This window comes from Corvus brachyrhynchos, unplaced genomic scaffold (assembly GCF_000691975.1).
Source record: "Corvus brachyrhynchos isolate BGI_N302 unplaced genomic scaffold, ASM69197v1 scaffold99, whole genome shotgun sequence".
In the NCBI taxonomy this organism is placed as follows: domain Eukaryota; kingdom Metazoa; phylum Chordata; class Aves; order Passeriformes; family Corvidae; genus Corvus; species Corvus brachyrhynchos.
In genome coordinates this window covers 890,272-905,449 of record NW_008239778.1, presented here as the reverse complement: position 1 = coordinate 905,449, position 15,178 = coordinate 890,272, and the positions used below count along the sequence as shown (strand labels likewise).

The window sequence follows — 15,178 nt, the reverse complement described above, 5'->3', positions numbered from 1 at the left end:
TTGGCTGGGCAGCGACCCTAAAAATCATCTCCTTCCACGGGCAGGGACACCCTCCCTAGACCAGGGTGCTCCAAGCCCCATCAGCTTTATAGTTTTACAGCCTTACAGTTTTATAGTTTTATAGCAGTAGATTTAATCTGTCCCTTAGCTGGAAGTGGGTTTGCTGCCGCCGTTGCCATTTGCGATTGTTATTGTGAATGTGCCGTGCGAATTTTTGTAGATCTGGATGTTTTTACTGTTATTAAGTAGTTCGATTCTCCGCAGTACCTCGGTGTATAACGGAGTGCTGAAATCCCTCTGAGGAGCACACAGAGAAAGGCACAGAACAGGAGCTCATCTGCTCTCAGTGTGACATTTTTCCTCTTTTTCCCTTTTTTCTTCTCTTAAGCATAACTTTAGAGAGCTCGAAGCCTCTGTGTGTCGCCAGTAAAATTCCTTTTGTTGAATTGTTCTCTAGCAGGAACTGTAGAACTTCACAAATACTGTGTATTCTTGCATAACCAGGAGCACGTTGGTAACTCTTTTTTGACCATTCTCTATGCAAATCCAGATAATTTGCTGTATATATTATAGATGTAAGTAGAGTAGATTGGATAAAGATATTTCCTTTAATTTGAAGCAGAGCTTTTTAATTATCTGGGGTTTTAAAGTCACTTTAGAGGCCTTAAATGTTGAAAAACCTAAAAGTGTTGAATTTTGAGTGCTTTGATGACAAAATGGAAATGAATATGTATGAGCACATCTTTTTATACTCTTTATAATGCGGTTGTAATAGGAATCATGAAATTATTACATAGTTGTATGTTGTATTCCCTGATATGGAAACTCCAGATTCAGCAGTCATGAAGGTTAATTTGGTGTTTTAAATTTTTCAGGGCTTCAGATTAAAAAAAAAAAAAAACAGCCAAAAAAAGTAGGTTCAAGGAATGCAAATGTGTGACCAACATTTCTACAGTTCCTGCAGTGTGAGCTATAAGGGAGAGTTGTTCTCACATCTGCATTCCCTGATATTAATCTTGTCCAACTTTGTTCTATCATTCTAGGAGTTGGCTGTCTTTCATTCCAGATGTTTTCATGCCAGGTGATTTACTCCTTATTTATTTGTGGAGTCTGTTTCTTTGTGGAGGTGAATAAAAATTATTCCTTCTATTTTATCATCCTTTTTTTTTTTTACTTTAGGATTAATGGGAGGAGAAATCTGGGGCAAACAGCTGCAGGGCTTGAAGGCCATGAGGGCTTAAATAGCTAAAGATGGACTTGCAACTCAAGGCTTCTTGATTTTTATTTTTAGCTTTGAGTTTTTTGCTTGGGATTTGCTTCCTTGTGCAGATTCTGATCTGTGACTGGTGGTAACAGATCCAGTTTTGGGGGAATCATTAAGGTGATTGTGCAGAGGGATAAAACTGCTTCCTGAATACTCCAGTTATTTTGGGAACTGTCTGCTAAATGAGGCTGTGATGGTTTGGATGGCTCTGGAAGTGGTGTTGTGTGGCTATTTCAGTGCTGTTCCCTGGTGTTGTGCTCTACCATTATCATGTGCTGCTGGCTTTCCTTTGCAGTCTTCTGTGGTGAACACACACAGACAACCACAATCAAAGCAGCTCATTGAAGGGAAGCTTTCATGGGATTCCTTCCTTAAACTTTCCTTTAGGGATGCTGAAAGAGCTTAGTATAGAAGTTCCTCTAAGAAATATCTCTTCAGTTTCTAAATGTATCTTGTTTTGAGGATGATTCTTGAGAATTCCCAGTATCTGCTGCCTTTCCAGTATTTCTTTTAAGAGAGAAAAAGCGAAAGGTGGAGGAAAAGGCAGGGAAGAAACTGATAGAGTTGACATTTACTTTTTAAAGTCCTAACAACATTTTCATTTCTCCTTCTCCAAGAGAGTGGCAATGGGTTTGAGGATGCCTGTGGAGCCTCGTGGCTTGTTGACACAGAGCTGAGTGTGATCTTTCCTCCCAGCAAAGTTCTCCAGAAGAGTAGAGCTCAAACTCTGTCCTCTTACATTTTTCAGAGCTTTACATTTAAACCAACCCATCAGAAAAGCCTAAGTTCAAGGGAATGCAAATGAGTGAAAACATTTCTGTAGTTCCTACAGCGGGAACTACAAGGGGAAGTTGTTCACTGCACTTGGGTGGATCAGGAACAAAACATATCCCATAAAATCTAAGTTGTGCTCTTCCCAGAAGGAGATCTCATGGCCAGAATCTGAGCCAGGAGTTCAAGCCATGGAAGCAGAGGACAAGCTAATCACTGAGAAATGCTTTATATGTGTGTGGGGGGGGTTAGGGTTTATCTTGAGATGGGTGATGCCACTGTCACTGCCCTCTCAGCTTAGCCCTGGAAAAGCTCTGGTTGAACAGAAGGGAGGTGCTCCCTTTCCAGCCTCCCAAGTGGAAGGCTGAGCCCTGGAGCTCCAGAGGATTCATTGTTACTGCCTGGTGATGGAGCATCTTTTTTTTTTGCCTCTGGCAGGGAATGTTTTAAACACCAACAGCCCCCATACTGTTCTAGCATAAAATACAAATGAATGACTTGCCTCTTGACTAAGCTAAAAATTTTCAACATTTTTTGGATGAACTTGAGGAAAAAGGTCTTGACTTGCTGCGTGGAGGCAGAGGGCAGGAGAATTAAGTATGTGCAGGAGAAGGAAACAAAGCAAAGCACTCAGTTTTGCTGTGCTAACATCATCTCAGGGCTGACTCATAGGCCTGACTTTTCTGGGCAGAAAATTCACTTACAAACAATTCTGCTTGGCTGCACTGTCTTGTGATGAAACTTGTAGATCCATTTTTTTTTTTTTTTGAGTTCCACATACATTTTTCTGGGAATTCTTTTTATTCTGACACTTGAAACTTGCTGCCAAAGGCCTCTCTACCATTGCAGTCTTCTACAACTTCCTCAGCTCGTTTTGTGTGAGTGGGTTGTGTTTGTTTGGGTGACTGTGGGGTTTGTTCTGGGATATTTTTAGTAAAAGTTGACTGTGCTTGTGAGGTGAGTGGCACTTGGCTCTTCTCAGGTAGAAAAACCCCACAACATTTCAAAGCTCACCTTAAAAGCTGCCAAGGGATTGCTGATTGCCGTGTTGTGATTTTGAACCGCTGTCAGTTTAATTCCTGTTAACAGCAGAGCAATAATAACTTTTATAATCCTTCAGGCTGACAGATGTGCTCCAGAGCACTTACTCATGGGGAGGAGGGGAAGGTGGGGTTTGTTTGCAGAAGGGCAGCAATTTCCATATGTCATCCTTATCCCAAAGATCTTTCCTTGTAACTTCAGGCGCAGAAGGGAGTTTGCTGCCTTGGAGAATAAATTAATTTTGTGAGAGGAGCTGTTTGTGGCTACTCCTCTCTTGCTTTCCTGACATTCAAAGCCTTGGTCTTGCCACAGTTTATGGCAGTGCATGTTCCAGGTAAAAAGCCAGGACAGAAGGTTGTAGAAGAGTTTAATCCTGGTTCTTTATGGTCTTGCAGCCTTTGGCAGCTTTGAACTTTCCAAAACAAGTTACTGCATCAAATGAAAGTATTTGCGGGTGATTTAGGCAAGGTTTTTTGTCACATGGGTGGGTTTTTGGTGGTGTAGGTCAGTCAATACTCACAGAAATTTAGGAAACCTCCTCACAGACTGCAGTATTTATTGGATTCACACCTGGAATTGTGCCCAGTCATCACTTGCTTTACCCAGCCTGTGAATTGAGGATTTCAGCCTTCAGTCAGCTTTCCCCCAATACTGAGAGTCCTTCAGCTTTGTTGTTCAAGCTGGGTTTATTTTATTTTGGTTTAAGTAATATTCTAATATAAATCTCTGCTGGAGTTAAACAGCTTAAATTTGATCTTGATATGCTTTGCTCTAGTGATCAGTTACCTAACCTTTGCCTTTGCATTTGGGGAACGTTGGTGTCTTCAAGGAGTAGGTTTTAGTTTGGAAGATGAAGGTTTTTGGGGAGGATTTTTTTTTTTTCTTCCTGAGGAAATTAGTTTTGTGGAATTTACTCAAACTGAGTAATGGTAGGGATTGTAGGAAGTGTAAATATTTGTAGGGCTTGTGTGCTCTGTGCTAAAATGCTGTTTCACTTGTGTTAACTCTTTGCATACTGAGAACAAAATCTTTACTCTATGTAAAGAATTTTTAAAAGATTCTGTGCTATTTGTTAGTTTTAAGCAGAACAATTTCCCTAATTTCAAGTTAGGTCTGCATGCTGAATCTTTCAGAAGGGAAACTTTGACTTTTGGTGCTATGGAAATAGGAACTGCATGATTTATTTTCTTTTCTTTTTGAGCACTGTTCAGATGACCTCCACTTAAATTTCTGTGAATTTGGGGGTTTTTTTTTAATGTTCAGATATTTAAGGTCCAGTTAAAGCAGAGGTACGTGAGTAGAATGAAACTTGTGACAGAGGATGAATTGTTTCTGTGAGTGGTGTTCTGGCCAGAGAGTGTTGGCCACTTCACAGGAAAAGAAGGGGACTAATCTTTGAGTTATATTTGAGTTTAATTTGGTAAAAGAGACTGAAAGCTGAACTTTGAGTGGAGTATTGTGACAACTGTTGATTGGAATAAGCTTTGTTAGTGTGAAGGGCAAAACATTCTGTTGGATGCACTGCCAGAGAAAAATACTGTGACAGATTCCTGCGTGAGGAATTCCCTTCTTTTCCCCACTGCTAAGTGGGAATTCTGTCCTCTGGCTGCTGGCTGGCTGCACATTCCCATAAAACAGGGACAGGGCTGGAGAACCTTGCTCAAATCAGGAATTTTCCAGCTAACAACTGGATCTTAGGAGGAAAAGGTTAAGTGGATAATGCTTTGGGGAGAGAGCAGGGAGCAGGCAGAAGGATCTTCTCCATTCAGGGATGTGTCCTGCAGTGCTGACAGAGATGGAAAAGCTTGGAGGAAGCCAATCATTTAAAATGTTGGCGGTACCTCCGTGCTTGGAGCTCCTCCCAATTAAAAGCATCTGTGATTCAGAGTGCTCAGTGAACTATTTCAGCCCTGAGCAGCCAGCTCTTCCTTAAAAATTCCATTAGAGTACTTATTTCATTGGAATTTTGGGAAGAAGAGTCAGTTTTCAGCCTACCTGATCTGAAAATCCAAAGCAGGTGAGCTACAGAACACAGATAAAATTATTGTCTATATATGAACTGTTAGAAATGGGAAAAATAAAGATGCAGTCATCCAGCAGCAGAATAAAGATTTATCTAAGCCATTGTTGGATATAATCCTCTGATACTCACTATAAAACATGGCATGTTCTTAGTCCTTCTTGGAAATGGAATTCAACAGACAGATTTTGACTTTTTTTTTCTATCTACAAGTTTTGTTCAGACTCTTAATGCATGTCTAGAAATCATCTCTAATAGTCTTTTTTGTCTCATCTGTAGAAGTAAAAAATGACTTTTGAATAACACAGTTTTATGAAGCCAAACTGAAAAAAAAATAAGAAGAAACCTTGCTTGTATTTTGGGGTTTCAGACTTAATCTTGTCTCATTTCTTGGAAAAGTAATTTCTGTGTTGATTTATTGTAAAAAAATTCTAATTGTTTTTTTAAATTTTCTTCTCCGCTTGCCAGACCTTAATTTATTTTGGATTAGGATTCCCATGGCACGTGAACTAGAGGATAATTTGGAGTAGGAGGTCTCTTTATTGAGGTGACTCTCTCCCAAGATGGTTGGGAAGCTGAAGCAGAACCTGCTGCTGGCCTGCCTGGTGATCAGCTCGGTGACCGTGTTCTACCTGGGCCAGCATGCCATGGAGTGCCACCACCGCATGGAGGAGCGCAGCCAGCCCCTGAGGGGGGGGGACAGTGCCAGGGGCACGCTGAGGACAGCCCCCAGTGCCAGTGCCAACAGAAGCCTGCCCTACAGCAAGGACATGCCCCTGATCTTCATCGGCGGCGTCCCCCGCAGCGGCACCACGCTGATGCGCGCCATGCTGGACGCGCACCCCGACATCCGCTGCGGGGAGGAGACCAGGGTGATCCCCAGGATCCTGGCGGTCAAGCAGATGTGGGCCAGGTCCAGCAAGGAAAAAATCCGCCTGGATGAGGCTGGAGTCACGGATGAGGTGCTGGATTCAGCCATGCAGGCGTTTTTGTTGGAGATCATCGTGAAACATGGCGAGCCCGCTCCGTACTTGTGTAACAAAGATCCTTTTGCTTTAAAATCCTTAACTTATCTTGCCAGAATTTTCCCTAATGCCAAATTCCTCCTGATGGTCCGAGATGGCCGCGCATCTGTGCATTCCATGATCTCCAGGAAAGTCACAATAGCTGGCTTTGACCTGAACAGCTACAGGGACTGCCTGACCAAGTGGAACCGTGCCATAGAAACCATGTACAACCAGTGCATGGAGGTGGGCTTTGAGAGGTGCATGCTGGTGCACTATGAACAGCTGGTGCTGCATCCTGAGAGGTGGATGAGGACTCTCCTCAAGTTCCTGCACATCCCATGGAACCAGGCAGTGCTGCACCATGAGGAGATGATTGGAAAAGCAGGGGGGGTTTCTCTTTCCAAGTAAGTATAAGCCTTCATCCTTCGCCTTGTGTTGTTCTAAAATAGCACATTTTGCATGTAAAAGTCATAACTTGATTGCGGTTTCTCCCTTGGGCAGCTGATTTATGATGAATCTGGAAAAGGATTCTGCTAAAAGTCACTGCTAATTAACAAATTGCAGTCTCAGATTGGTTCTGCTGAACAATTGTCCCACTAATGTGTGTGTGGGTGTATAACAAAAGAACAAACTTCTAATGGTCAAGGCTAACTTGAATTTGAACATCTGATATCAGCTTTGCTTTTCTCTGTCCCCCAAAATAAACCTGAGCTGTTTTATCTAGACTGGTGTTACCCATCCTAGCAAGATCACCCATTTGATTTCAGCAACAATATTGTTGTCAGTGCAGGAATGGCCTCGGAGTTGTATTTGCCAAGAACATCCTCTTCCAGGAAACTCGAGAAACGGCTCCAAGAGAATAGAAAGCAGAGTTGGCAGCTTTTCTCCTGGCATGTGCTCCTAAAAGGACAAGCATTTTGATGAAAATTAACCTTGTTGTAAGCAAATCTCTCATGATTCTGTTGGGCCATCTGTGCACCTGATCTAGCTACTTTCAGAAACCCAAATCCAGCTCTGCTTAGAAAACCAAGATGGGTGTTGTTAAAAGAAAATCTGATTAATTCTCTAGTTAAACTCCTCTGGTTTCCTTGCCACTGTTCACAGCTGAACAACTGAAATACAGAAGCTGTTTCATCTTTACATTGAGAGAGAAAAATGTCAATTTTTGACACTTCTCCTATTTTTGAATCCACCAGATTAAGTTTTAAAATATTGAATAAGAATATTCCAGCAGCAAGGCCTGCCCAGTTAAATTACTCAACTTCTGGATTTTGAATAATCAGCACTGGCCAAGTGCTTCTGAGTAAGAGGCAACTTGCACAGCAAGCACACACAGACTGTTACAGAGTGATTCTATTTATTTAAACTCCAGTTTTGAGAAATAAAAATGGGGAGATTTTCTTTATTTAATGCCTAGGAGCATGGCTGTGGATTTTCTAATATATTGTAAGGGCATTTGATTGAAAGCAAATATGAAATTATTATCAGTGATTACAAAGAGAACTTAAAACTCAAGTAACAATTGTATATTTACAATCTGGAGGTTTCACATCACCATTCCCACTGAAGAAACAGCCTCCACTGTGTTCCCAGAGTTATCAGGAAGGGATCTCATCCCTTTTTTTTTGCCAGTGTTGTTTGATGACAGATTGAGGCCTTGTGGAGACGTTAACCTGGAGCAGGGCACTGTGATACCTCCCTGGAAGCTGATCCACATGGGAACTTTTCCCTAATTCCTGGAGTTCATTGCTGCTTCAGCAGCAGCTCAGTGGGGGTAACTTATTTTTACTGAGATAAATGAGTGGTTGCCAAGCTTTGTTAAGTGTCCTGTAAAAAATAACCGTGTATAATCCCATTTCTAATAAAATATTACTGCCTTACAGCTTCCAGATTGGCGTTTTTAAAAATTAATGGACCTTCATACTCTAAAACTCAATAACCTTGCTGAATTCTTACTGATACTTCTTATTAGATCTGGTGGAATGGGGTGTGAAGAGTTGAGAATATTTGTTTCTAAAAATTAAGAAAATGGATTGTTCAAAGTAAAATGTGGCCTCGTGTTTATTTTTTTTTTAGTGAAACCTTCACATTTAAGGGTATGGACATGTTCTTGTGACCCTCAATTCAGTCTGGTCACAGAGCTCTTTATGCTTCTATTACCTCTCAGGAGATGATCTGTGGAAGCAAGTTCTGATTTCAGGAGGCTCTGGCAATGGTGGAAAAAGACTGAGTAATGGGTGTTATGTCTGGGGTGGGGTTTATCTAATCAAATACCCTTGCAGTGGGTGGTGAAATTTGGTTTTCAGTTGCAGGATTTGATAATGATTTCAGTGACTCAGGCTTTCAAGGGCTGCAGAAAACCCAGTGCATATGAAAACCTTCAACATAAATGCCTGTGTTGTGTACTTATATGATTCCAGTTGAAACTGTGCAGGGGGGAAATTGAGATTTCCCAGTTTGATGTCTCTGTACCAGTTAAAACCTGCTGGGTTTGGCATCCCCAGCTGTGATACTGTGTAAAAACTCATGAAAACAAGCAGAGCCCCCTGCTTTAATCATCTTTCACTCACCTGTAAGACCTCCAGATCTTCCAGACAGGCTCAGCATCCACTTCAGATCCATACTGCTGGCTCAGGTCCAACCTAAGATGCCTGGAGGTATTTTTTGAAGAGAAATCTGACAAGTTTTTGTCATTTTGAGATACTTAAAAACATTTTGAGAAGGAGATCACAGTGTCACTAAAAGACCTTTATAACAATACTATTACCTGCTAACAAAAAATAAATGTTTCAGCATTTATTTCTCACCCCTTAGTTTGATTTTTATCCAGAATCACTGCAAGGGCTAGAGGGATGTGCAGTGCAGGATTTGTAGGAGTGTGAAATTTTCTGTGGTTTGAAATCCCTGCCAACGTGGCTGTTGAAGGAATGCATTATGGACTCTATGCTCTAACCAGGATTGTTAATTGAGCTCTGGCATTTTCCTAAGTGAAAGCAGCTGTGCTGACCACTGATGTAAAGAAATGTCAACCCCTCTAGAGCAATTTTTATTAGGTTTATTATGGAAATAGCTGTCTAGGCAGAATTACTTCAGAATTTACTATATTTAGTACATAGCTCTCGTTTGATTCTGGTACAGATGCAGAATTATTTGGGGTTAGTCCTGTGTGCTGTGCTTCCAGCTGCTTCCAAAGCTGGAACTTCCTGGGGTTTTGCAGGGAGCTGGAATCACTGCCATAGGCACATATCATCAATTTTCTCAAGAATTGGGGTTTTCTTGTTTTTCTGTTTGAATTTTTAGGTGTTTCTTTCCTCCTGTCCCCAATCTGTCTTCCCCCACAGTCCTCAGTTCTTTATCTGAGGAATCTTTCCCACAAATGGTTTTATTTTCCTTCCCACCTTAACTGAAGGGACAGAAGGGGATTTAAGCAGGCCAAGTGTGGAGCAGGGTATTTTTTATGAGTGCTTGGGAGCAGCTAAATGTAGTCCCTGCTATCAATCACCAGGAAGTGTTTCATGCTGAGGGTATTGTTACCAAAGACTAAAATTCCAGAGGGAGAAAACACACATTTAAAATTTGACATCAGGATGAGGAATCCATATGTGTACAAATTTAGGCTCAAATTGATCTATAACACCCTTTTTTTTCTTTTTTTCTTTTTTTCTTTTTTTTTTTTTTTTTTGAGGGTCCAGCAAGCTTTTAGCCAGGCCCATTACCTGCTTCTCCCAGTATCATCATCCTGATTTTAAATCAATTTGCAGTTTGGTGAAGGGGTTTTGGCCTTGGCTGGCTCTGTCTGAGAACCCTAAATCTTCCATTTTTCAAACGTCTCGTGGTAATTTTTTCCTGAGTGTCCCAATCCACCTCTGGACTCCTGACTCTTGTGGTGCTTTGGCCTCTGCCTTGCTGCTTTGAACTTCTGAATCTCAATTCTTAGCAGCTCTTTTCTTGCTAATTCAGTGTGGAGTCAGATGTTCATCTTCTAATTAGAAAGATCAAAAAAAAAAAAAAAAAACCTGCCTAATTTTTTAGTTTTCCATCCAAACTTGTGAGCTCAGGCCAACAACCCTCAGGAAGGTTGACATTTAGTCACAACTCCCTCGTCCCAAAATCCCCTTCTGAGATCCTGCTTTTGATTTTGAGTCCCTGGTAATGCTTGAAGAGGATAAAGCTGAAAATTCTGGGGTTGTTTTAGAGGTTTTTTTGTTGTCAGATCCTTTTCAGCTTCCATGAAACACCAGTCTGAAGGCCCTGCTTGCCAAGACAGTTTCCTTATGATCATGTCCCTGTCTGGTTTGTTCTTTGTTGACTGTACTTAAATTATTTCACTTTCCTGACCTTCCAGCACTGAATGACTGATTTCCTGCCTCTGTCCTGGAAGGATTTTAGCTCTGATGAGGAGTGAAAAAGAGGAACAAGGTGGCAGCTGTGTGCTCAGCATCAGCTTTGAGGCTGATAGAAATACTCCTTTTATATATCCAATGATGTCCAAACTCTTTCTGAGGTCAGGAAAAAACAATTAAATTATTTAGAGTAAAAAAATCAGAGAGTTTTCAATTACTCAGCCTGAAATAAGCACAGTGAAGAAGTTGTGTGTAAAGAAGGCAGGAATGTGGCAGAACAAAGCAGTGCCAGATTTTTAACCTGGAAAAAGAAAACACAACGAAAACACTCCACAAAAGTAGAGCAAAAATGAAAATTACATTAGGACTGTTGCTTAAATGAACAAGAAATCAACTCTTTTCTAAATATTTTTAAGAACTGTGTAAAGACCAAACAATCAAAGGAATGATTATAAAAAATAGTTCTGTAGTTTGTAGCTTTCTGTCAATCTCAGGTCTCTCTTTTATTAAACAAGTTAAAAAAGTAAAAGATGAATCACAGAATGGGTGTGAGAAGAAATATCACATGGATTGGAATTTAGAATACTTCTAATACATCTAAGATAATTAAACAGGAAATGTGGGAATATGCCAGTGGGAAAACAGCTTTATGTGTAGGTGTGTGCTTACTTTTCACTTAACAGCTCTTGGGCTTTCTCTGCTGCCTTTATGCTATAAAAAAGTTGCTCCAGCACAGCGTGAGAGCCTAAACCAGGCAGCATCTGCAAATATTGTGCAAATTCTTCTCATTAAAACTTCACTTCCCATCAGCTCTGTAGAAACATGAAATTTTGAGAGGGAAAGAAGAAGAATGGGGGGGAAAAAAAACCCCAAACAAAACAAGTTAAAGATCTGAATGCAATTGAAGAAGTATTGGTTGGAATGGAAAATAGAAATTTCTTTTCTCCTTCCTCAGGGTTGAAAGATCCACTGACCAAGTCATCAAGCCAGTGAATGTGGAAGCACTGTCCAAATGGGTTGGGAAGATCCCTGCTGATGTCCTGCAGGACATGCCAGTGATTGCCCCCATGCTGGCCAAACTGGGCTATGATCCCTATGCCAACCCACCCAATTATGGGAAACCAGATCAAAAAGTGGTGGAAAACACAAGGAGGGTAAGGCTTTTTTGTGTTTAATTACTGCCTAAATGGATATGAGCTATAGAGCAGGAGCCTTGGGTTTGGTCTGGGGTTTTAAAGTCTGTTTCTGATACTTTTTTGATACTTTACAATGTGTTTTCCTTGGGGGAAAATGAAAGAATTCTTCAGGACCTTGAGCTGTGCTTCTTGGTGTGTGCAGCTGAGAACTGCCCAGATAGTTGGGAACTGGTTAGCAGTGGAAAAAGCTTTCTTGTCTGGACCTCAGACTTGATGGATGAGCTCAGCTTTTTATACATGAGAGTTGGCAGAAGCTCTGTCACAAAATTACACCCCAAATAATTCGTAGAAGTTTGAAAAATGACCCATAGAAAACAGCCCATGATGATCAAAATGTCTGATTTTCCAATTCTTGGTAGAACAACCCAAAGATGGAGGAAGGTCTGGTGCTGATTAACCTAAACTTAAGGGTTTTAAGTCTGAATTTAATGTTGTTGGAATGTGAGTAGTTAGGCTATAGAGCTGTTTATCCCTGGAGGTATCAGTTGAAAAGCTCATTACCATTGTTGGAAATAGAATTAATAACTCTGCTTCTGTTCTTTTGGGCATGTATAGTTTATTAAAAGAAGGTGACTTTTGCTGCTGCAGCAGAGTAATCAGGGAAAAAAATTGAATTAACTATTTAAAAGGACTGTCTTCCACCAGCCTTCTGATCCTGAAAAAACTGGTTGGAATACTGATGGGGTAGATAGGAATGAGAAAGGAATTTGGGTTTGTGAAGCCTCTAAACACTTTTGTATTATTTCTTTTTAGAAAAAAATGTCATTAAAAACATTGATCAGTGTATTAAAGGCTGGCAGGTTGATTGTTTTAATTAATAGCTGATAGCTCAGCATGGAAAAGGTAACCCACCTTTTTTTGGTTACAATTTATAGGTTCCCTGCTTTGAAAGGCTCACAAAGAAATTAACTTTTCTGCACTCAGTTAAAAATAGTGTTCAATACTAGAAATTGAAAATTGTATTGGTTGTGTCTCACTGATAAAATTTACACAGATTTTTACAGCCTGCTGACCTTTCTAAGGCTTCCACCTGTGTGTTGCAAGCTCAGTCCAAGCTGTAAAAATTGTCTGGATTTCTGTGTCTTCTTGAAATGTATTTGATTTCAAAATACAAGAGAGAAATTCAGGTAATAAACAAAGCCAGGAGCATCTCTCTAAAGAAATTAAAGCCTGGTTTCAAAGGCTGAGGGTTTACTGAGGCTTTTTCCAAGTTTGTTTTGAAGGATAATTTGTTTGTTTATTGCTAAGAGCAGCTGTTAAAAACTGAAGCTGCTCTAAATATTGCAAACATATGGAAGACTCATTAATATTTTGGCTGCTATTTTAATTTAATAGGTTTACTTACAGCCCCAGACAGCATTTTAATTTTGTTGCTTATTGTAGTACCCAGTCTATATTTTTCTAGTCACTTGTTCTTTGACAAAATTACATTTCCATGTGTGGTTTGTACAGATAAAATGAGGGTGATGTTCTGAATGAATGCTAAGAGCAAGAGAGTTAAAGATGGTTCATATTCAAAATTTAGATTATTTCTTTAAAAATGGAGCAACAGAAAGATTTCAAAATGTTTCAGACTGTGGTGTGTGAGTTTGACTCATCAGGGACAGCTTTTGTGGGTTTCCCTTGCTCCTCCAGGAACCTGTGCTAGTTTATTCCTTGCAGCCTGGAGAAGAAAGCATTTAGTTAAATGGATAAATAAATAAATCTGGGCTTTTCCAGCCTTTTGGAAGTGGCACTTGGCAAGTTAAGTGTGTTCCTGTGTACTCTGGGCTGGTGAATTTGTAAATCACTGTGGTGCTTCTTTCGCTCTTGCTTTCTTTAAATTTCTTCACCTGGGATAGCCTTTCCCAGAGTTTTGTACTGGATATCTTGAATATGGAATGTGGATGAAGCTGTCCAAAGAAAGTCTTTCCAGAGTTGCTTTTCAGTACATAGTAAGAATATCTGTATCTTGTTTATATCCATTTATTGGCTCATTCTGTGTCTGGAAGCAGCTCATTTATGCTTATATTTATGTTTATTTATAGATTTAGATTTGTGGTCTCCAAGACTTTAAAGTGAACACAGAACTTGAATTGTATTCATTGAAAACAGATAAAGTTTAGGGTTCTAAAGCTGAGCAAAATCTGTCACTTCTTGGAAAAGACCACAAATTGAACTTAACAGTGAAAATAACACTCAGCAATTTAAAGCTGCCGCTCTTAATCATGAAAGTGAGAACCAGCGGTGTAAAAATGCCTAAAACAAGGGCTGGTACTGGAGAAAAATGGAGAGAGATGGCTGGTGTGGTGTAAAATATTAGTTTCCCTAAGCTTTCTGAACACCCAAGTCCTGTTCTTTATTCCTCTTTTCTCCTTTTCTGTCCCCTGCTGGTGACTTCCATATGTACAGCTTAAATATCTTTTTCCTCTTCAGTCTGGAGACAAAATGATGATTTTCTCCAGCTAAAGGACAGTGCTTAAATTAGAAATGCTATCTCCTCGTAGGTAATGCAAGGGAAGCAATGCTCTCTGCTAAATTTGGATTTTTCACCTGACTGTTACCAAAATGCTGAGGTTGGTTTTCTGTGCTCCTGCAGCACAGCATAAAAATAACAAGATGCAACCTGTGTTTGTACTTTGACATCTCTGCTTTTGTTTCAGGAACTAACAGAGCATGAAGGGAACTTCATCTCTTCTTGTGTTGCTCTCCCAGTGCTGTGGGATGTTAGGAGATAAAACATCTCTGACAGGATCTGCACTGAGGAAGTCACGAGTTCAACAGATTTTTCTGATGTTTTCAATAACAAAGCCATTAACTTTCTGTTTATCTGTTTTCTGTTAAGCCTGACAATATTATCTTTTCTGACAGTTTCTCTTGTCTCAGTTAAGGAATGCAGAGCAGAGAGAGCAAGGTCTGGCCAGGGTTGTGCTGTTCAGCAGATCGCTGCATGTGACCTCTTCAAGGCAGGATGATTTTGCCATCACTGAATATGTTGTGGTTTTCTTGTAATTCTGTTGCTGATCTGTTCATTTTATGACTGCAAGGGTTCCTTCCTTAGAGATACATAACTGGCTACTTGTTGTTCCCCCCTAGAGTTTTAACAGATTTTACATCCTGAACAGAAAGGAAATCAACATCCTGAAGTAAATGAAGTTTTCATCTGCAAATTATGCAGCAAATGCAAATATTTAAGCTGTGTGAGCTGGTAGCCCAGTCTCTATAGTGTGAAATACAAAAGTGCTTCACTCCTTGTTAGAACAGTGTCTGATATGTCCTTATCACTATTATGAGATTGTGTAAAAGTGAGTGTCAGCAGTTTGCCAGAACCCAGCAGAAGAAGAGAGCAGCTCCCAGCTGCAGAGCTCTGCCCAGGAGAAACTGTATTGTTGTGTTATGGTTGGCAGAGTGGTTTCCTCTCACATCTGCAATGAATTACATCAGATTTTCTTTGGCACGTCCTTCCCACTAAATAAATTTGTATGCTTGGAATACACACTCCAGTAAGTTCTTTTAACTTCTTCATGGAGTTGTGCTCCTTGCCCTGGAGAGATCCA

The 15,178-nt window shown here is 40.3% G+C and overlaps 1 protein-coding gene across 5 annotated transcripts in view; it reads left to right on the top strand.

The window, feature by feature from the left end:
* The window catches only part of TPST1 (tyrosylprotein sulfotransferase 1), a 31,671-nt gene that overhangs the window by 9,789 nt on the left and 6,704 nt on the right, over positions 1 to 15,178 (top strand). For all 5 annotated transcript variants that reach the window (XM_017743021.1, XM_008640345.2, XM_008640344.2 and 2 more), the window contains exons 2-3: positions 5,565 to 6,507; positions 11,402 to 11,600. In XM_017743021.1, the coding sequence (XP_017598510.1) occupies positions 5,660 to 6,507; positions 11,402 to 11,600 (1,047 nt within the window). In that variant the 5' untranslated portion in view covers positions 5,565 to 5,659. The remainder of the gene's footprint in view (positions 1 to 5,564; positions 6,508 to 11,401; positions 11,601 to 15,178) is intronic.